General features: G+C 36.6%; 1 protein-coding gene and 2 long non-coding RNA genes across 4 annotated transcripts; 2 read left to right on the top strand and 1 right to left on the bottom strand.

The window, feature by feature from the left end:
- The first annotated feature begins 7,435 nt into the window (after positions 1-7,435).
- LOC145163152 (uncharacterized) lies at positions 7,436-9,082 on the top strand. The gene is made up of 3 exons (XR_013739609.1): positions 7,436-7,775; positions 8,600-8,651; positions 8,993-9,082. It is a non-coding gene; the product is annotated as an uncharacterized LOC145163152 (long non-coding RNA).
- A 5,147-nt stretch (positions 9,083-14,229) lies between these two features.
- RH1 (RNA helicase 1) lies at positions 14,230-17,472 on the top strand. Its single transcript, XM_079086856.1, has 9 exons — positions 14,230-14,451; positions 14,575-14,809; positions 14,892-15,146; positions 15,839-15,978; positions 16,253-16,430; positions 16,496-16,683; positions 16,749-16,953; positions 17,046-17,151; positions 17,240-17,472. Exons 1-9 carry the CDS (start codon positions 14,321-14,323, stop codon positions 17,329-17,331), a joined length of 1,530 nt encoding a protein of 509 aa, XP_078942982.1. The 5' UTR covers positions 14,230-14,320; the 3' UTR covers positions 17,332-17,472.
- A 269-nt stretch (positions 17,473-17,741) lies between these two features.
- LOC145163151 (uncharacterized) lies at positions 17,742-19,733 on the bottom strand. 2 transcript variants are annotated; one of them, XR_013739607.1, is made up of 6 exons: positions 19,573-19,733; positions 19,392-19,490; positions 19,044-19,279; positions 18,836-18,921; positions 18,572-18,700; positions 17,742-18,474 (listed from the first exon to the last, which is right to left on the bottom strand). It is a non-coding gene; the product is annotated as an uncharacterized LOC145163151 (long non-coding RNA). The 2 variants fall into 2 exon arrangements; XR_013739608.1 differs by having other exon boundaries at positions 19,392-19,481.
- Between the last annotated feature and the right edge of the window lie 3,368 nt (positions 19,734-23,101).

The raw sequence follows: 23,101 nt of genomic DNA, 5'->3' as shown, positions 1-23,101 counted from the left end.
GGTAAAATTATTCTTTATATATCCGTAATCCTTGTCACGACCAATACAACTTTCTTAATAGATATTGGCTTTATCTAATATTTATTTTCGACGCTCATTTTTATTCTTAATTAATTAACTCCTAGTAATTAAGCATAAAACACATAAAACACATAATATTCACATAATTCCTTTTCATTTCTTCAAAATGAGTTACAAAGGTTAACCTAGACTATCATATCAATATTAATGTCTAGCCTAGAAACACGAGCATTACAGATAATTAGTGTATTGTAGTTATATTTGTATGCAAACCTTATGTATGTACGCTCTTGGAATAAATGTTCCTACAGAAATGTAAGTTTCTATGTTATAAAATAGTGTACTCCTAAGAAGACCCGTAGCTTCCTTCTATAATCCTCCAGTGTGTACAAGTTATATAAAATAAGATCGAATGAACCGTCGAATGTAATGGGTCTGCCCTAAGCCCACAACCAAACAAGGAACAGGATCTAAGGCGGACCCACCCATTTCCAAGTCGATCGTGTCTAAATTTTATATAACTCTGACGTATACATGTAGCAATTGTAGACGGAACCTAACAATCCTAGATGAAATGTAGTCTTAACTAACCTAAGACTGATATGTGTGAATGTTTGTTCTTGAAAATAGTATACTGTAGTAGTACATAAATAAAACTTCTTTCCTTGTAAATGTAGTGTATGTTCAAGAAAAATTCAATATTTTCCTTATAAAATAAGTTATAATCTTAAGACTCAAGACCGAAATGTACAAGTATTTTCCATACTTACGATTGTATATGCAGTTTTAACTAAATAAAACCCTTTTTGAATGTAAGAAGTCTCGTAAACTATATGTGCCATTGTTTCCCTATGTGAGTTGTTATAACCATGAAATTGACACAGTAAACCTGTTACGACGTACTTCGGGCGTCATAATTTTTTGACATTTGTCACCCCAGACCTGCCGGTCTAGCTGTTGCAAGTAGTTTAGGTGCGGGATTGTCATTCCCAATATAGATCTATACACAAGTACCACGCTCTTCCTACAAGAGACTATGGTTATAATACAAGACTTTAACAAGTACTCTAAAGAGTACAATGAAGTAATGTCTCACAAATTTGATTCAACGAGTTTATGTGTAGTGTGAATGAAAACCCTTTTTGTAGTATGAATGAAACCTTCCTTAGTATGTTCGTAGTGTTAATGTACCATACACTATACCTATTATAGTTTATCATATGTGTTTGTAATGATGAAAGACCTTTATGTGAATGACTATTTTTGTTTCATGGAAGTAAACTAACATGAAAAACAATCAATATGTAGCTATTTATTGTTATACACTTTGCTCAACATGTTACAAAGTGTTAGTGAACTTGTAAACTATTTTACTAGTTTTAACTTTTCTGTCGCTGTTTTTAGAAAAATAACCGTAAGTCAAAAACTGAATCCGTAAACTCTGGGAGTTCAGAAAATGTGTCTAGTTTGTTAATAATTTTTATTATAATTTTTAGTGGTCTCTAACCAGTGTGAAAATGTCCATCTTCACAGACTGGTCCGAAATCATTTCTGAAATGATAGACAGTTTTGTAAAAATCGCCATAAATTGTAGAAAAATCGTATGAACGTGTGCAAGTAGTCATTAGAAAGGTATTGACCTGAACTATTTTAATATTTAATAGTTTTGAAAAATATTAAGTTTAGGATGGTCAAAACAGTTCGTGAATAGACCATAACTTTTCTGTTGAAAGCTGTTGTTTGATTTAGAATATGTTTTGGTGTTGTAACTTGTATTCTCCCGCTTAAAACTTGAAGAAAACATGAAAAGATAGGGGTATGAACTCACCTTTTGTAATTTCTTGTGGAAGAAGGTTGATGATGGGGAGTTTCAAGTCAAGAACACTTGAAAGATGCTTAAAGATTTGAAGATCCTAAGAACAAATATGTGAATATTTGTGTAAATGATCACGATTAGTATGAAGATTGTGTAGAAGTTTAGAGAATATACTTACCAATCCAAAGGAGGAAAGCTCAAGAACTTCTTGGAGAAGTCGTGACTGAGAAAGAGAGAGGAGTGTGAGTGAGAGAGAGAGAGAGAGAGAGAGAGAGAAGTTTGCTTTTGGTGATAACAAATGAAATCTTGGTGAAGTGAAAAAAATCTCTTGGATTTGTTCATAAAGGTTGATTGGATGGAAAGAGTGTTGAAGAAGCTAAATGAATTGACTAGCTAGATGTGAATAGTGACATAAAGTTGTCATAGAGTTGATATGAGGGTGGTTGGTGTCATAACTTTATGAGAAAAGTCAAAGAGATACTTTATGTACTCTTGATATTATCCTAAGCAAAATATGATTTATATTAAATAAATCTTCAAGATGGGACTAAAATATAAGTTTGGAGGGTTTAAAATGTCAAAATTATGAATTTGGTGAAAATCCCACGTCAAAAACGGGCTTAAAATGCGAAAGTGGTCAAAAACCGGGAAAAAGAAGCGAAGATGCGAGGCCACCGAGAAGGTTCGCGGCAGGGAGGAGTTTCGGTCTGAGAGGGTTCGCAGGTGAGCAGGTTCAGTGCGAAAGGAGGCTCGACTGCGAAGGTTGGATAGTATGCGAAAGTCTTCGGTTCGCATGCGAAATTCAAAAGGTGCGAACCCTGTCGAGTAAGAAACGAACATCGCCGATTAGATGTGAATCTGGTCGATGAGAAGCGAAAGGCCCCGAGTACTTGCGAACCTGCCCGGTTTAGGGCGAAATTGCTCGGTTTTGCTTGTGAGAAGGTCAAATGCGAAATCTCCCGGCTAGACTACAAACCATCACCCAAAAACGAACTTGGCTTAAGAGGTTGTGAAAGCATGTGAGGGTTCGCAGGTGAACAGTAACCTGCGAACCTTCAGGCGTCTTTTTGGCTTCTTTCTTCCGTTTTGAGCTGTTTTCGGCCAAGGGAAGGTTCGGGATGATATGGATGTTCATATAAACGTTGGAAAATGTGATTTGTATTACCAAGAGGTTCGAGAGAGATTGGGAGAGATTTTAGGAGAGAGAGATAGAGTGAAAGAGATTGAGAAAGACTTTGTTTGTAGCTTTTGTTAAGGTTTTTCCATGTAGTGCTAGGACTGTAAACTTCACTATGCCTTGTTATGAGTGTACTACACCCCCGCGGGGTACATAATAGGGCTTTATCGAGTCGTTACATCACTCACCCTGCCTAGGGTTTAGAGTTTCTGAACATTTGAAACTTCCAAGTGATTCTTTGCATTTAGATAGAGAGTTGTACATTAGTAAACATAGAGTAAGTCCTATCATACAAGTACTAGTTGAGTTGACCGGTTTGACTTGTTGACTTATTTTGACTTTGACTTGACCAAAAATTGACGGTTGTCACACAGTCAATCACCGCCCATTAGGGCTCAGCCAGTCCATGCTGATGATAACCTTGTTCCCACGCAACGGAATGGGAACCAAGTCCACAAGGTAACACTCGTCATATAACCTCAAAACGCAATTTCTGAAAACCTCTGATGCTCGCACAGATTGGTCGTCAACAATCTCAACCTCTAGAGGACAGTCCAACGTCCCCGAAGACTCAGTAAACCTCTTGCTAAGTGCAAGGGAGACAAATGATCGGGTAGCTCCCAAATCGAATAACACCTGAACTGGGATACCGTTCACATGGAACGATCCTAAACAACACATAAACATAGCACATAAATATCATAAACATCATAAAACAAGAGTTAGGGAGAAGAAAACATACCCGTCACCACATCCGGTGCGGCACGCGCCTCCTCGGTGGTCAGCTGGAAGGCTCAGATCCTCACCACTAGAGCATCTGTATTGCCCTGTCGGCCCTTATTATTGCAATGGAAGCAAATCAGGTCTGAAGTCTGAAGTCTGAAGGGTGGGGGTAGGGGCAATACAATCCCTACCAAAGTGCCCAAGCTTGCTGCACTTATAGCAGCCTGATGATCCCAGTCTACAAACTCCCTCATGAGTCTTGCCGCATTTCCCACAGCGGCTCCGACCCTGCTGGCCCTTCGACCTAGTGTCAGATCCCTTGGGTTTCTTCCCTGAAACCCCAGTAACATGCCCAGCCTCCGCATTCCTCTTCCAGATGTGCTATATATCAATCTCCCTCTCTCTCGCCCGCGCTATCATGTCCTTCAGAGTCGGGCATGATGAGTAGATGACATGTTTTCGGATGTCAGCTCTCAACATATCATAGTACCGGGTCTTCCTCATATCCTCGTCCCCCGCGTACTGAGGTAATAATAAGGCCCTCTCCTTGAACTTGGCGGTAATCTCCGCCACCGACTCGGTCGTCTGTCTCATGTCAAGAAACTCCCTGGCCAGCTGCTGAATCTCCACATATGGTGCAAACTCAGCCCTAAACCTGGTCACAAAGTCCGACCAGGTCATAGCCTCAATGGTTGGGGCTCCCAATGAGTCACTGACCGCCTCCCACCAATCTCTAGCTCTGTCCATCAAACACCCTGCAGCATACCGAACCTTCGACCCCTCAGGACAGAAGCTCGTCAACTGAGCAGACTCGATGGCTGCAATCCACCTCATGGACACGATGGGGTCCTTCACCCCGTGGAAGTCTAGCACACCACATCCCCTGAAATCCTTGAAGGAGAGTGTACGTGTCCCTGATTGGCCAGAGGCCATGTCGCTCCTGAATGCCCTGAGGCGCTCCTCTATCAGCTCGATAATCCCTTCCTTGATCGACCCAAAAATCATCGTGGTCGCCTCAAGGATGCCTCTCGTGATCTCAGACGCGATGAACTCGCGTAGTCTGTCATCAACTGGCTCGAAACGTGCACCCGATCCTGAACCTGATCCTGACCCAGACCCTGAACCTCCTGCTCCGTGACGTGTCACCACCATTCTGAAATAAAACAAATAATCGTCAGAGTCATACATATAACCTAAAGAGGTCTCACACACCCTACAAGTTCCTTGGTTTTATCTCGGCCCTCCTTGTCTCGAGTACGGATCCTCTGTTTTCAGTAGTACGGGCCCATACTACCTTCCACATCTATCCGTACTTTCCTCAAGGATTGCCTTGACTTCACTAAGTCCCTTATATTACTACTGCTCGCTGCACTAATCCCATCCTAAGCTTACCCTATGGTAACTCTCCGACCTACTCTCCGCCATCAGCTGCATAAGAAATCCATGCTACCTTTACCTAACTAGCTTGCGAATACCATTACATATCACTAAGACCAGATAATTCTTCGAGTGAGAGATCCTATCCTACAACGGTTGGACTCAAACAAGAGCTGCGAAAATAGGGCTAGACCTAACCTTCTGAAATTATTCAGTCTTCGCAATATGTAACTTAACGTATTCGTTTATTAGTTAGTTAAAGATAACTAGAATTTCTAAAAGCACAAAGCAAGCAACATTCGAGCATTGAGTAACCGTACTAAGCATATCCTATTCAGGCCATCATATCACTGACTAATCAGCTCTAGCATGAAATTCATTAAGCATATATAACAGACACACAAGGCATCTTCCTAGATCCTTAGCCCTAATCTAGCATACAGTTTTCATAATCATATCATATATCATAACAAACATGTATGGGTATATTAGGGAAAACTTACTTGAGCTCGACCGATTGCAAGCATCACACACCTTGTTCTTTCTCAAAATTCTTCATTTTAAATTTTAGAAAAACTATTTTATTGAAAAAAATCTCTCAAACCCTCGATTTGAGTCCAAACACCCTCGAAGGTGTGTCCGAATCCCTCAAACCAAGGCTCTGATACCAACTTGTAACTGTTGAGTTATGAGCATTCTAACACTCCTAAGTGTACATGCAACCCTAAATACCTTGGATCTATGTTTTCTCTATTATACATACAATTATGAACATCCAAGGTATTATCCTAATCTAGCATACAAAATAATAAATATAACAAGATAGAATACATACCTCTTTGATGTAGAATGTCTTCATGAAGCTTGAGTGCCTGGTGCCCCAAGTGTGACACCTCAAATGGTTCACACAACACCAAATACACTTGGAATAACTTGAGAGAAACTTGAACACTCCTTAAAATCGTCTAGCCCTCACACTCACACATTAGTGCACGATTTCTTGAGCCATGGGATTCTTTTATATGGTGGCTATTAGGGTTACACCATGTAACTCATAACTTTACCCATTCCTTATGCTCCATGGATTTTAACCTCCATGGAGTATCCATGGGTCACCCCATGGACTTAGTCCAACATAAGGAATCTTGGATCACAAGCCCACATATATAAGAATGAATGATTTACACAATCAACCCATATATTTAATTAGTCTCCTTTTGATCACTTAATTAATTCCAAATTAATTCTTGATCAATACTAATTAAATAACCTTATTAATATATTAGAACTTATAATATATTAACCAACCTTAAGTGTTATTTCTCTCATTATAGTCTATCCAAATGCATGATGCCATGCAACCCAAATGGACCATGCCGGGTCGGGTCAAGTCTTACCAATTATAGTTATGGACTTAGACATTAATCCAACAGTAACATCCCAAAAATTTAAGACCAAAAATTTCATTTTTAATATAGTGATTCTAAAAACAATTTATAAGAAAACATCAACAAGTAATTTCTTTCATAAAACCATAGGTCATGTGTCTTAAAACCATATCATAATAATGTTAGAGTACAAATCCCGAGAATCTCATATGCGGAAAATCATGTGTGTGATGCGCTGTTACCGTGCCGACTCCTTTCCCTTCGAAAAAGAAGGACCTGAAACAAAAACTGAAAATCGTAATCACAAAGCTTAGTGAGTTCCCCCATCATACCACATACTATATATCATATATATTGTCAAACATATCCAGGTATTGCTCGACCCCTTCGGTCTCTTTTACCCGGTAACTGCCTGACATATCAGGGTGTTGGCCTACCCCTTCGGTCTTATCGACCGTTACCTAGCCTAGCATATCAGGGTGCTCGCATACCCCTTCGGTCCTTTCGGCCGGTACCTTGCCTAGCATATCAGGGTGCTGGCATACCCCTTTGGTCCTTTCAATCGATACCGGGGACTATTTCACCCCATACTTTACCACATAGCATCCTATAAACATAATATTCTATACTGCCTAACTTATCTGGGTGCTGGCATACCCCTTCGACCCTATCGACCGGTATTGGGGTCTATCCTACCCCTCATATCACATATCAGATAACATCATATCATACTAGCACATAATCATAACAGATAGCAACATACCATATAATTATCACAAAGACAATCATCTCTACTATAACTCTTACTAGTGGGTCGACCTTGGTGCCTTAGACCCACTTATACTGGAAGGTAACTCACCTCAATGCCTTGTTGTAACATCCGGATTCCCAGGTATCTTAAATTATGTATTTTATTGAGTTTTGGAGAGAGACTCGGCGAGTAGGCGCTCAGACTCGCCGAGTAGAGTCGCGAATCTCCATCCGGGTTAATGACTGGACTCGGCGAGTCCATACGTGGACTCGGCGAGTCCACGCTGTTTAATGAAACCCTAATTTCTCGGGTTTGGGGACTATTTAAAGGCCCTTATGGCCGCCATTTGAGGTCACCAGTCATAGAGAGAAACCCTAGAGTGCTTGAGCGTTTTGGGAGAGGAAGGAAGCCATTTTTTTGACCTTGGGAGTGTTGTTTAGCAAGAAGAAGGAGGTACTAGCCAAGAGGAAGCATAGGAGATTGCTATTCTGTGGATTTGGAGCTAAGATCTTCACATTTGAGGTAGTAATTCGACTCCCCTTCTGTTCTTATGATGATCATATGGATTTAGGGTTTCTTAGACCCTTTGTTGCTTAGATTTGAAGCCCAAATAGTCCCTTATGATGAGGAGGTTTTGGATCTGGATCCATAGAGGTCCAGAGAGCCTTATTCATTAAGCTTTTTGAATAACAATGGAGGCTATGACCTTGAGTTATGGTATTTGGGGCTAAATCATCATATATGATCAAATAGATGTTGTATGTGCATCAAGATGGAAACTTTACGTGGTTATTGGGTTTGGGAATGATAGATCTATTGGTTAGAGGACTGGATCTGACCTCAGGAAGTTGTTTGAGGATGTGCATGGAATGAACTCGCCGAGTCCATGAACGGACTCGACGAGTAGAATCGGGTAGCCCCGCGACTCGCAATCTGTGACGACTCGTGGAGCATAGGGTTGACTCAGTGAGTCGGAGGGAATTAGAGGACTGGAGTTCAAGGCGGAACTCGCCGAGTCCATGAACAGACTCGGCGAGTTGAGTCGGAGTGGCCCCGCGATTCATGCCAGGTGTCACCCGTCGAGTAAGGGGAAAGACTCGACGTGTCATGCGAGATCAGAAAGATAGTGGGCACGTGTAGACTCGCCGAGTCGCCCAAGTGCACTCGGCGAGTCGGGTCAAAGTTTGACCGTTGACCTTTATTGACTTTTAGGGTTTGGTCAACTTTAGGGTCTTTGAGCCATGAGAGGGGTAAAATGGTCTTTTACCCTTCTGAGAGTACTAAGAGGAGGAATAGTCTAGCCTTGAGAGATGTATTGATTCAGAGTGTTTATTTCATATGATTAGGCGGAGGCTAGACCCGACTTTACAGAGTTCGAGCTTTACCGAGTTAACCGAGGTGAGTCTTCTCACTATACTTTACCTAGAGTGGTAATTAGAGCTATGAGACAGAGTATTGTGTATGCTTTTGCATGATGTGATTTCTATGTGTTATATGCTATATATGTTACAGAGTTTTCAGAGTTAGGACACCGGAAGGTCCACAGAGTTAGGGTCAGAGGACCCATAGAGTTAGGGCCAGAGGGCCCACAGAGTTATGGGACTGGGGGGTCCCATAGAGACACTTTGACCAGAGTGTCAAACAGAGTTATAGCCTCGAGTGGCTAATATGTGTTATGTGTGGTATTTTGGGGAACTCACTAGGCATTTATGCTTACAGTGTTGTGTTATGTGTCTCAGGTACCAGCGAGGATCGCGGGAAGGCGCCGGCTTGATCAGTACACACGCGGGGAGATTTTATTATGATCTTGGGAGATGATGTTATGTGATACAATGGTGTTTTTATAACGATTATGAATGAAAACTGTTTTATAAAATGTGAAACAATTGTTTTGAAAATTTGGGTGTTACACTTGTAGTAACCGAACTGTCCTCGGTGCTGGGATCGCCTCTCCTCAAACTCCTACACATAATAGTTTCCTTTAGTCACTCCATGATACTCATATCCCCTTTAAGGGTCAATCGTGGGTAATGGTCAAAGTCAAAGTCAACGCTCTGGTCAAAGTTAATATCCTGGTTGACCCAACTCGCCGAGTTGGTCCATCAACCCGTCGAGTCCCAATATAAAAATGCAAAACTCATATTTAAAATACGTACCGGGAACCGGGCGTTACACTCCACTTGTCACTCTGGGAGAGTGGTTGGTATTGTTTTGGCTTGTTGTGGGCTGGAGCCAATAGTTCTGAGCTGGACCTTGGCGCTAGAACTCTAGGGCCTAAGTAAGAGGTTGCGAGGGCGAGGGCCCGGTTTAGTACTTAAGCTAGGTAGCGACCATTAGCTAGGTCTTCCTTTAGATAATCGTCCCATTATCTTTGACGTATTCTTAGAGGTATATGTTAATAAGTCCCCTAGGCTAGTAAACGCCATCATTAGACTTGATTAGCTGAGTTGTTCTAGTTTAGATCAAGGCACGTGTTCGACAAGGATGGTTTTGACGTCTACTGACGTAACGGGGTCGGCTGTGCAGACAGTTTTTACTGGGGCAACCAACTAATTCTTCCGCTTTGTATTTAAAATTCCCCTTTACTAGGAGCAGTTTTAATCTTTGTACCTCATATGATTCAACTGTCTTAGTCTTCTTCTATTTGACATTCTTTTCTAACCATTTTCTCTTCGAGATCTATAATGATGTTTGTGCAATCTGGGAGCGACCCGACACCAGAATAGTTCGAGTCTCTTCAGTTTTCCGTTTGGGTTTATGCCTGAACACGGTGTGTAATTTCCAAAGAAAGGGGCTATTTTCAATCAGCCTCCGACTGGAAAGTTTGAAGTCCTTGTGTCAATTTTCGAAGCGAGTCTTCGGCTGCCAATATCAGATTTATTTGATGAGGTTATACGCGAGTATGGCTTATTTTTGGACGATCTCACTCCTAATGTCGTTAACAAGATTGGCGGGTTTGAGTTGGCATGTCGTACCTTGGGTGTACTTCCTCGACTCCGGGCCTTCCAATTCTTCTTTAACTCGTCCACCCAGTCTGGCGTACATACTTCCTCTCAGCGGCACAATACTCATTTGTTTCTTGTTAACCAGAGGGCTCCTCGAAAGAACTGACAGGACCGGTGGTTATGGGTTAACAGCGACTTGATTGGTCCTGGCTATCCTCGTGTGACCATCTCTTCGGATCGGGCACCTCAGCTATCGGGTGCTAGTTTGTCTGTGGTTGAAGCGTTGAAAGGATCTACTTCTGATGGGTTTTGAGCATAACATACAATCCCTATGTGTGTATGCAACCCTAGTTTGTAGGATCTATGTTTTTACTATTGGACATGCAAGTATTGAACACAAAAACAAGAAACCCTAGGAGGCAACTATAATTATCGAAAATAAGAATAAACTAGGGTTTAGATACATACCTTTTAAGATTGTTATTGTAAACAATCTCGAATCCTTGATTGAAAGACCTTTGGTAGCAAGCACCACAAGTGCCGCGCCTCTAATGGTTCACAAACAAACCCAACAACCAAGGAAAACTATAGAGAGAGAGGGAAGGGACCAAAATTTCGTCAAAGGCATTAGAAAGAAGTCATGGCCGAAATTCTACCCTAAAGAGGGTTTATATAGGTGTTAGGAAGATGTTGGATAAGGCAGGTATCTCCAAGATAACCCTAATCCCTTAACTTCCTCCCTAAGGCATTCAAGGCACCCTTAGAGCCTAAGGAAACCCTAGAGACATTCTAGATTTCGTTCCCTCCTCTTTAGGGAGGTTCTAGAATTGCCCAATGCTCAACTATTGAACATTGTCACCGTTAGTCTATGCACTTTAATGAATTCCTTTAACCCCAAACTTAATTCCAAATTAATTTCTGATTAAATATTAGTTAAACAATATGATTTCTAATTAATATATTATTTCCAAAATACATTAATAAATAATTTATTTTGATTTTTAATTAATTTATTAACCAAGTAATAAATTAATAAATCATTATTCTCTCTCTAACAATCATCCTATTCAATTGTCAGGTTTGAAGGCAACCCAAAAGGACTGTGCTACTATCAATTCATTCTTCATCTTCTTTTCTGCTAGATTAGAAACTTCAGGACTAGAAGCAGCAGATCCAATATTTTGTAACGAACTCGGAGAACCAACATCACCAGTTATACATTTCCAGAGATCTTCATCTATTCTATTCAGATAGTCTTCAATCCTATCTACCCATTGATCGTAGTACTCAGGGATCAACATAGGAATTTTGGTCGAAGAACCAAGAAGATGTGAATAAGAAGTCATTGTGTTCATATTGAAAACTGCCATTGTTGTACAGACGAGTTTTGGAAAAAGCTTCAGAAATTAATATCTGATGGATGAAATTTCCAGAAATCAAACTCGGAACACTCGATTAACAAACTAAGAACATAATCGAATCAAATTAGATGATTTGAATATATTTTCATAATCAAAAGTGCGGAAATTTTGAATCCAAAGCGAGACCAAAAAACTTTTGAAAACTAGAGAAAATTAGAGATCAACTATATGAATTCTGCTCTGATACCAAATGTAGTTGTTATGAATCGAATGTATGAAATGAAATTAGAATATGAATCAAATAAGAACATAGAATCGTAAATAATTTATATTTGGCTTAATATATTGCTTTTGAAGATACAGAGAAAAATAGAGTACAAGTAGCAATGACTTCGAAAGATACTCTAACTCTAATATCTAACCCCTATTTATAGGGATGGCAAAAGCAAATAAAAAATACGTTTCGACATTACAGTATACCCTTATAAAATAAACAACATTGACTTCGATACTAACAAAAGACATAGAATGCTTCGACACCTCACAACTATTTCGAACCCAACATCAGTTACGAAAAAATAACACATATTATTTTCAAAAATAAAGGAAGATTATAATTTTTGAGCATGTTTTTCAATAATGTTTTTTACAAGATAAAATTTCCGAGCTTCAAAACCTATATATATATATATATATATATATATATATATATATATAGGTAGGTTCAAATGTTTCTCACATCTATTGTGTGCTACAATGCACCAATAAGAATTTAGTATTAATTATATGTATATTAAATGTTATCCATACTTATAACTCATTTTTATGGAAACTAATTAAATTCGTCATTAATGTCAACAATAATATTCTTTCAGAATGAACTCATATCTAGAAGAATGAGAGTGTATTCCAGCAGAATGAGAGTGTATTCTAGTAGAATACACTCTCGTTCTTCATATTCCATGCAACTTTATTGTATTTTAAGTGAGTGAGTTCTGAAACAAAATACGAACTCATATATAAAAACCTAGATGCGAATTCATTCTGAAGGAATGTTATTGTTGACATTAATGACAGATTTAATTAGTTTCAATAAAAAGAGAATTATAATTATGGATATCATTTAATATACATATAATTATGGAAATCATTTAATATCTATATTTATTTAATTAAATAATTATTTAATTTACTCAATTCCTATTGGTGCATTCTAGCACACAATAAATGTAAGAAACAAAATAATCTAGTATATATATATATAAGAATTGTTCGAATAAAAATAATCTCCATTTTTCTTTACAAAATTTTAAGATATTTACAAACAATGAAAACAAGTTCTATTTTTTTTTTAATTATCGAATAAAATCTTTCTTAGTAAGGTTAATATATTTCGATAGAGAGTTGCATTTGACCGTTTTCCTACCAAAAAAAACTTGTTTAGTTGTGGTATTGGCATTCATTATTCCTTATGTCCGACTTGTTTTAATTCTACAGAAGGTATTCGGCATGTGCTAATTGAGTGTAAAGTGATGTCCCAAATTCGTCTCAAGATAAGTCGGTGTGATATAGACTTACGTGGTTTTTTGGATTTGTTGTATATATTCATGGTCCAAAAAATAGTTTTAAAGGTGATAATAGTCACTATATGGTGACATTATTTCCATACAATTGTTTTTTTAAACGAAAATAAAATTATTTTATATGGTTAAAAGATTTGTGTTTCAGAAATAATAATATATCATATTTTTTTATAAAAATAAATATAGTTGTATAGGCTATTATTTTTAAATATAAAAGTGATGCATTATAATTTTTGAAATACAAACCTTTTAAACATATAAAATATTTTTATTTTTTTTTTAAAAAATGAATTGAATGTAATTAATGTTATATTATTAATATGTTTAACTATTTTAACATATGCAGCACGTAGTTAATTATTAGCTAACAGACGTTTTTTAATTTGCTTACAAAAGTTTAAGTATTAATTAAAGAATATATTCAAAATTTGATACAACTAAATAATTTTTTAAAATTTAAATATCAAAAGTTTATATCTAACTAATATAAAATTTACCATACTAAAGGTAAAAATATGTTTTGTTTTGGTTTTATAAGTACGGTAAAATTTATATTGATTTGATATAAACTTTTCATATATAAATTTTAAAAAACTATTTAGTTTTATCAAATTTTGAATATATATTTATATTTCATATGCTTATAATTTTAAGGATTTTTCTATAAAATATTTGTAAACTAAAGTGTTTTTTCACAAATAATATCTCATGGTAATTTGGAAACCTACTATTACAAATAAAAATGACAAAACCAATAAAAAAATGACAAGTTTGCAACATAAACGAACAAAAAATCTGTCAGAGGATAAAACCGATATTTTCGATCAAACTTAAGACTTTTTATGACATTATTCGAAAATCTATATTTTCAAACTCATGACCTGTTTTCTAAACATTTTTTTGTCATATATATCTTTATGGTATTTTGATGAATATCTTTAAAAATATTCTTTTAATAAATTTACAAAAATATAGTCCTTAAAGTAAAATTACAGGCCCAACCACTTTGGGCTCCCGGGTACTGGCCCAAAAACTGGGATACGACCAGGGCAGGTCGGCAGGGCCGCTCTACTCGGTTATGTTAGCGATCTCAGGGCATCCGGTCACTGTAACTCTGTAAACTGCAACCTCAAAACCATCAAGGTTCGAAGAGCTTCATCAGCTTCTCTTTTGCAACCATGGAGGAAGAAGCAAAAGAGCAGCAGATTGCGAGAAAGAAAGTAGCAGTGTTGCCATGGATGAGAAGTCCAGTTGATGTTAGTTCGTTTGAAAACTGTCCCCTTACTCAGCTTCCATTTCTCAATCCAAGGTAACAAACATCTCTCTCATTCAATTACTTTACGCTTTTGTTTATGCCGTATTAAATACTTTTCAATCGACGAAATACGTCCAAAATTGTTGTTCATTCCTGCTTGTCCGAATATTGAATTAGGCTGGAGGCGGCTTTGTGCGATAGTGGAATCGATTCGCTTTTTCCTGTTCAAGTAGCGGTTTGGCAAGAAACCGTGGGCCCTGGTTCCTTTGAGAGAGACCTTTGTGTGAATTCACCTACAGGAAGCGGGAAAACATTAGCATACGCATTGCCAATTGTACAAATGCTTTCAACTCGTTCTGTCAAATGTCTTCGAGCTTTAGTGGTTTTACCCACTCGTGATTTAGCGTTGCAGGTTAGACATATTCTTCCTTCAGATTTACATAAAATGCTTTCATAAGTGAATCAATGTAAAGAAGATCAAATTTATTTCTTAGGTAAGGGATGTTTTTGCCTCAATTGCTCCTGCAGTGGGGTTATCTGTTGGTTTGGCAGTAGGGCAATCTTCAATATCAGAAGAAATCTCAATGCTTATTGAGAGACCAAAACTTGAGGCAGGTATATGTTATGATCCACATCATCAACCCATTGAGTTACAAAGTGCTGTTGATATATTAGTGGCAACACCTGGAAGACTAATGGATCATATTAACAACACCAAAGGTTTTACACTCGAGCATCTTCGTTTTTTGGTAAGTTTTGTTAGTAATTTCAATACACTTGAGGGGTAAATTTGTCATTTAGGCCCCATATCTTATGTATGATACTATGACATGACTTGACAGAACAGATTGTACTGTGTTTGGTGTGCATTGGATTGACACTGATATTAATGGGACAAATTATCCTTTTCCTACCTAAAAAGTGGAACAAGGTGGAACATGGACTTGCTCTTGAGCTCTTGTTTGTGCAAAAGACGTTAATGCCCTCCTTATTCTCATCATTGAAAATAGCCCTAGAAAGCTTGTCCAGACTTCAACGAACATTTTTTTTTGCATATACTTATTTTTCTGCTTGAGTTTTTGTTAAAAATTCATGTTGTGTTGGTAATTATACTATCCTTGAGGGGTAAACATGTAATTTTGGCCCTGTTTGTTACATGACATGACAAAACATAACAAGTTGTATTGCGTTTAATATGCATTGGAATATTGGATTGACATTGATGTCAATGGGACAAAAATTGCAATTTTCGACAGGGACTCGCTCTGTATCTCTTGTGTGTGTAAAAGACGTAAACGCCCTCATCATTGAAAATAGGTCTAGAAAGCTTGTCAAGTGGACATTTTTGATTGGTAATTTGATGATGAAACTGATAGATAGCTTAGGGAATCATATCTCTCATGTGTGTGTAAAAGACGTAAATGCCCTCATTATATTTCAGGTAGTTGATGAAACGGATAGATTGCTTAGGGAATCATATCAGTCATGGCTTCCTATGGTTCTTCAATGCACCAATTCTACTGTTGATAGCTTTTTTTCCAATCCTTCTACATTTGGTTCCTTGAAGACTATAAGGAGAATGTAAGTGACAATTCCTATACTTTTCAATTAACCAGGGACCATTTCCGTAGTTTTCCAAACTACATGGACTATTCCCGTAACTTTGTGAAACACAGGGACAATTTCCGTAAAATTTCTATTAGGCAGGGATCACACGGACCATATCTGTATTATTTTCTAATTCAGAAGGGTCCATAACTCCATTTCACCATTTCAGTAATAATTTAATAACACATGAAGCCGGGACCATTTCTGCAAATATTTAATAATACAAGGACGAAACTTGTAATTGCAGTGGTGTAGAAAGGGGATTCAAGAACAAAGGTCACCCAAGGCTTGTGAAGATGGTTTTATCTGCAACATTAACTCAAGATCCAACCAAACTTTCTCAACTTCATCTGCATCATCCTTTGTTCTTGACAACTGGACACATACGATACAAGCTTCCAGAACATCTCCACTCCTTCAAATTGGTATATAAATAATGTTGTGATAGAAAGGAAAATTTTATAAATTTAAATTTGGTTGTTTGTTGCAGATATGTGAACAACAGATGAAGCCTCTTTACCTTGTTTCTCTTTTGAAAAATTTACAAGGGGAAAAGTGTATTGTTTTCACATCTTCAGTTGAGTCGACTCACCGACTCTGTACTTTGCTTAAGTTTTTTGGAGATTTGGGAATTAAGATCAAGGAATATTCGGGTCATCAACATCAAACCTTGAGAAGGCAAGTTAAAATTAATATTAATTTTGTGTTCGTCTTATTAAAATATTGATTTTTTTTTTTTATAGCAAGACGTTGAGGGCATTTAGGGAAGGTGGAGTACAAGTGGTGGTGTCTTCTGATGCGATGACACGTGGCATGGATGTGGAAGGGGTTAGAAATGTAATTAACTATGATAAGCCGCCATATATCAAGACATATATTCATCGTGCTGGTAGAACTGCAAGAGCTGGGAATTCAGGCCGTTGCTTCACCTTGTTACACCAAGACGAGGTACTTTTTTTTTTATTTAATCAAAAAGACCAAAATACCCTTGGTTCAATTCCTTTGAGAGATTAATTCCGTTATTGTACTTATTGTTTCAGGTGAAGCAATTCAAGAAGCTTTTGAAGAAAGCCGACATTGATTCTTGTCCTGTTCATATACTTCCATCTGATTCGATAGAATCCCTCAGATCCACCTATGATGCTGGTAAATTTACAAATTTGCCCTTGTTTTGTTGAATCCTATACTTTGTTTCTTTAGCTTTAACTTTGGTGTTGTGTTTTTGTGTGTGAAGCTTTGGAGAAACTAAAAGAGAACGTTGAAATGGAAGCATTTAAGAAACGTAAGCTTGGATTCAAGTCTTCAAGCAAGATGAAAAAGCGCTGATCTATGCTTAAAAATATATATTGTTGTATTATTATTATTATTATTATTATTATTATTATTATGTTTTTTTTTTAAAAGGAAATTTTGATTTTTGTAGCAACAGTTGTTTTCATCATCTTTAATTGATTTTCAATTTTTATATATTCTACGTGTAATGAAAACATAAAAAATGGTATTGTATTTTGCACACCATGTGAACCCAATCAATATTAAAAAGTAGAAGTGGAATTAAAAGTACTTATGTGATCATCGCCAAACATGAAACAATTGAAATCCTGTTTTGCACAAACGCCGCTTAACAATAAATAATTTATTTATATTATAAAATAGATGAAGTATAGTGAAACAATTTATTTAAGAAAAAACCAGGGAAATCGCAACAAACTATACAATGATTTACATATACTGGCTCTAATTTTTCCTATGTTACTATAAGAAAAAGTAATGTTAAATGTTGGTAATTTTACAAAGTCCAAAAATGAATGTCAATTGGTTTCATAAAAGGAAAGTAAAGAATGGAATGGAATGGAATTACTCAACATCATTATCAGGCATCTTGAAATCCCTGCATTAACAACCAATAACTCTTTAGTAAATTTTCTTGGGGCTTTCAACTCCATAAAGTTCTCTCTTCTTTGATAACAAAGATACAGTTAGCTTCTTCTTCTAAAAGAACCACTGAAATTTCACATCTTTAAATTCTATGAAACATAAAAAAAGGCTGAATAATGTTTTTATGAGAAAATCTTCATCGTACATGTCACATGCCCACTTTTGAACCTTAAAAGGTAAGGTCACCCAAAAGTAGTAAATAAACAATCGTTGTTATGAAGATGTTTAAACAGTATTTAAAATAAAAAAATCTTACTTAGACATAATTTCAACACCATGAATAACTACTCTCAACTGATAATCCAAATTGAAAAACAAAACCATAAATAACGAATAAAGAAACTCAACTTTGTAAAACAAAATTCAAGTAAAAAACTCCAAATCAAATCAGGATCAGTTCATTGAGCAACTCATTTATGATTTGATCATGTCTTCAAGTTTCCTAGATTACTGGAGGCTGCTAATCGAAATAAGAGAACAATCACTTTTAAGCTGCAACACAACTGTTGTCTCCCTTCCAACATTGTACGCCTGTAAAATTTCCAATTATTTGACACAACATATTATCTAATTTCATAAATCCTGAATGAATAAGAACAAATCTTGAAAATTAGGAGTTCTAAGATACCTTAAAAGTGATAGGAAAGATGCTCCGTTTCTTGTGCGTTTGCTTGAAACTGTTAAATAGAAATCTAGAGACAAATGGTGAGAGTTTAAGTTTTAACAGCGTGCCCAGAACTGAACTGGAAGCCCTAACCTGAACACATCAATAAGCACACAATTATGACAAATTGAAAAATCAAAAATCGAATCAGTCACCAATCAACCCATTGGAACTTGCAATGTAAACTAAAACTTATAAAAATGAATTAAAAAAAACTGAGAAATATACCAATTCCAGAGGCACGACGGTGATGAGTTACTTATAATCATTGTGAATGCCTCAAAGGCATTTCATCGAACATGTGGTAAGCGAATCTGATAAGAAGATCAAGTTTCGATTTCAGAAAGAAAGAAAAGAAGGCAGGTGGAATACGAAGCAGGTAGAAAAAGAAAGTAAACTGTCTGGTAAATCAGATAGAGAAAGATGAAACAGAAACCTCAATTTTCATTTTTAGCGATGTGCTTCCTTTTTTTCCGAACTTCAATCATGGTTTTGATGTCTCTTTCGTCTTTCCCACTATACGTCATCACTGAGTACATGCGCAACCACTGAAAATCGATTTTAGGGCTTTCCTATGCGATTGGGTGTGCTAGACCTGGTCCGACGTCTTCTTCTCCCACCGGTGTCGATATCAAATGGAATCAACTGCAGGTGGGTACACTATTGCAATTTCTGGAAAACGAAACAGAGATTTAATTTGATGGCATATAGATGGTGGGGGAAAGCTATGTAAATATTGACGCGGTGGATCATATTCCAGAACATGTTGGATGAGATTGCCCACCAGTTGTCATGATAGTAGACTTGAGTGCAGGTGTGGCTTCTTTAGGCGGTGGAAGATGTTTACTCGGTGACAGCAAGCGCATTCCGTTGGCTGGAATTCCTAAATTGCAACATCTCAGAGGCCAAAATTGGTAGATGATGGCGGAATTGGCATGGAAGCGAGAAAGTACAGAAAGACATACCTGATTTACAATCTGAACAGGAGGCATGGGTATGAGAGGCGCCGATGGTTAACAGAAGGGTAAGAAGGCGCGTGACATGGGACCTGGTGTCAATGGACAGGTTTGAATCCGAAATCAAAGCCTCTTTACCTGCAAATCCCAAATTGATGGTGGTGTAGATTACTTCTATACAAATCGATGAAAAAAAAAAAAAAAAAAAAAATGATGGCAGACAGTTGAAGTTGTTAACACGTGTAATCCACCAACAATATAAAAAAAACAATCAAAAAATAAAACATAAAAGAAAAAAATAATAAAAAAATCAGCCAATGGAACCAAAGTACTGTTCTCTAAGTGGGTTTGAAATTAATCTATATATAGTTGTATGGATTTACCATATGCGGTACCAAAACAAATAAACTTGTAATTTGTTTCAAAGAAGTTATATTGTGCAACTTGTAATTTGTTTTCAAAGAAGTTATATATGGTGCAATCAAAATACACAAAGTATTTATCAACTGTAACAAACTCCAATAAAGTAACATATTAAGATCAAAACTATGAATTAAAATATCAAACCACAAGAAGCCCAAACTATTTTTTTGCAACAAAAGGTTAGCTTATTCGTGTTACTAATAAAATTTTAAATAAACAATCTCAAACACAGTGGAGGACGCAAAACATTCGAATAGTGGTGGCATCAAAAAAATAATAGCGACACTCATATTTTAAAGGCGTTGCACCTAAAAGAAAAACATTTTTTTACACTATGAGGCTAAATGAGAGTAGTGGCTTGGGACCCCATGCACTACATAGGTCCGCCAATGCTCAAACACATATGATGACCAATGAGTGAGTGAGTCATCTAGGTAGAACATTTTTCTTGAAATAAATATCGACATAATCAATTAACTTTTCTATTAATCTAATAAACTTATATGAACAAAGATAATTCACATCAAATTTTTTTCCAAGTAATTAGCATAACTTTTAAACTAATACAATTCGATTTTTCAACTAATTTTGCAAGTATAACAAGAAAACAAGTCTTGGCTCTGATACCACTGATGGGTTTTGCGCATTCTAACACTCCTAAGTGTACATGCAACCCTATATACCTTGGATCTATGTTTTCTCTATTATACATGCAATTATGAACTTTCCAAGGTATTACCCTATCTAGCATACAATACTTGATACTTGGGTAATCAAATGGATAGAATACATACATTTGTTTGATGTAGCTTGTCTCCATGAAGCTTGAGTGCCTAGTGCCCCAAGTGTGACACCTCAAATGGTTCACACAACACCAAATGCACATGGAATGACTTGAGAGAAATGGAACACTCCTTGAAATCGTCTAGCCCTCATATTCACACATTAGTGCACGATTTCTTGAGCCATGGGATTCTTTTATATGGTGGCTATTAGGGTTACACCATGTAACTCATAACTTTACCCATTCCTTATGCTCCATGGATTTTAACCTCCATGGAGTATCCATGGGTCACCCCATGAACTTAGTCCAACATAAGAAATCTTGGATCACAAGCCCACATATATAAGAATGAATGATTTACACAATCAACCCATATATTTAATTAGTCTCCTTTTGATCACTTAATTAATTCCAAATTAATTCTTGATCAATACTAATTAAATAACCTTATTAATATATTAGAACTTATAATATATTAACCAACCTTAAGTGTTATTTCTCTCATTATAGTCTATCCAAATGCATGATGCCATGCAACCCAAATGGACCATGCCGGGTCGGGTCAAGTCTTACTAATTATAGTTATGGACTTAGACATTAATCCAACATATTTCACCCCTACCACTACCACATAATTGTTGGATTAGTGTTTAAGTCCATAACTATATTTGATATGTACTTAACCCGATTGAGCATTGTCCTTTTCGGTTGCCTTCACCAAAGCAACTGGACAGAATGATTTATAAAGAAAGAGGATATTGTGGTTTATTAATATATTATAAGAATAATATATTAAAAAAGAAATCATATTTATTTAATTAATATTGGTTAAATAATTAATTAAGAATTAATTATTGTGACTAAAAGAGATTGATTAAATAAAGGGGACTGGAACTGCAATTATAAGATAATTGATTTTGGGCTGAGAATCCTTATGGAATAGGGCATGGACGAAATTAAGGTGGAGTCCATCTTGAATTCGTCCAATGAGGCCTTATTCTGGAAGGTTTTGTGGACTACTTAAGGCCTAAGCTATTCAATTAGGGTTTTGACTAAAACCCTAGCAGCTCAAGTATAAAAGGACCCCTAAGGCATTGGAAATCGGCCACTTGATCCCTTAGAAACCTGGAGCCGATTTCTAGCCTCTCATCCTCTCTCCTAAACATCATCCTCTTTCCTTGGTGTTTGTAAACCATTAGAGGCATCGCATTTGATGTGCTTGGTTCTCGTAAGCTTTGGAGATTCAAGTTTCATACTACAATCAAGAGGTAATATTCTTACTTGGTTATTTATATAGATCTCAAGTTTTGTAGTATGCTAGATTAGGGTATTCAAGTCTTGGATGAATTGCATGTACAATAGAGAAACCTAGATCCAAGCTTTAAGGTTTTGCATGAGCACATATGATTGTTCTTTTGCTCTAAACCCATTAGTGGTATAAGAGTCTTGCTTAGTTTCTATTGTATTTGATGCATTGTATGATTGTTCATTACTTGAATTCGATTTTTTGGTCTTCTGTATGACAGACTCGTCGAGTCCCAAAGAGGACTCGTCGAGTCGGATGAACTCGACGAGTCCAGTAAGGGACTCAGCGAGTCGGGCAGTCAGACATAGGAAATTTTGGGATTTTGCTTATTTTGACTTGGGATAATTGCCATAAGTGTTTCTAATTGATAAAATTCGAATTTTATTGATTCTAGATGATTATCTTTGTCAAAATAAAAGATTTTGGTCATTTAATTAAATAATTATTACCTTATTTGATAAATGTTAATTATTTGAATTATTTGATCAATTATCATGCATGCAATTGGATTAGGTCAAAATTAGATAATCATCAAATTAATTGTTTAATTGTTTTTTTGAATTTTGATCTAGATAGTTTTGAAATGTTTCAAAACTTGCCCTCAAGTTTTGAAATGTTTCAAAACTTGCCCACAAGTTTTGAAATTCAAATTTTTGATTAAAAGTTTAATTTTGAAATAATTAAATACCAAACCCTAGAATTTTACAAGTTTAAAATTCACCCCTATACTATTATAATATTATAAGAATAATTATTATATATGTATAAGATAAATGCTAGTCTTACCGTTAGTAGGCCTCATTCACGAAGCCAATCTATAAGGGGGGGGGGGGTATAAGGTTATGACCTATAAAATGGCCGTTTAATGGGTGTCCACTCTCACCCACCGCTTCCTTGATTGGTGGAGGGTCGTTAGCCGAACGGGTAGGATAGGACAACCTAATTCCTCATTAAAAGTATAATGATTAATGAAGTAACTAAATGTTTTATAAAATTCCCAATCTTAGTTACTTTTAGGAAAAATG

This window comes from Lactuca virosa, chromosome 3 (assembly GCF_052849685.1).
Source record: "Lactuca virosa cultivar CGN04683 chromosome 3, Lactuca_virosa_CGN04683_v6, whole genome shotgun sequence".
NCBI lineage: Eukaryota > Viridiplantae > Streptophyta > Magnoliopsida > Asterales > Asteraceae > Lactuca > Lactuca virosa.
This window is presented reverse-complemented; position numbering and strand designations above follow the sequence as displayed.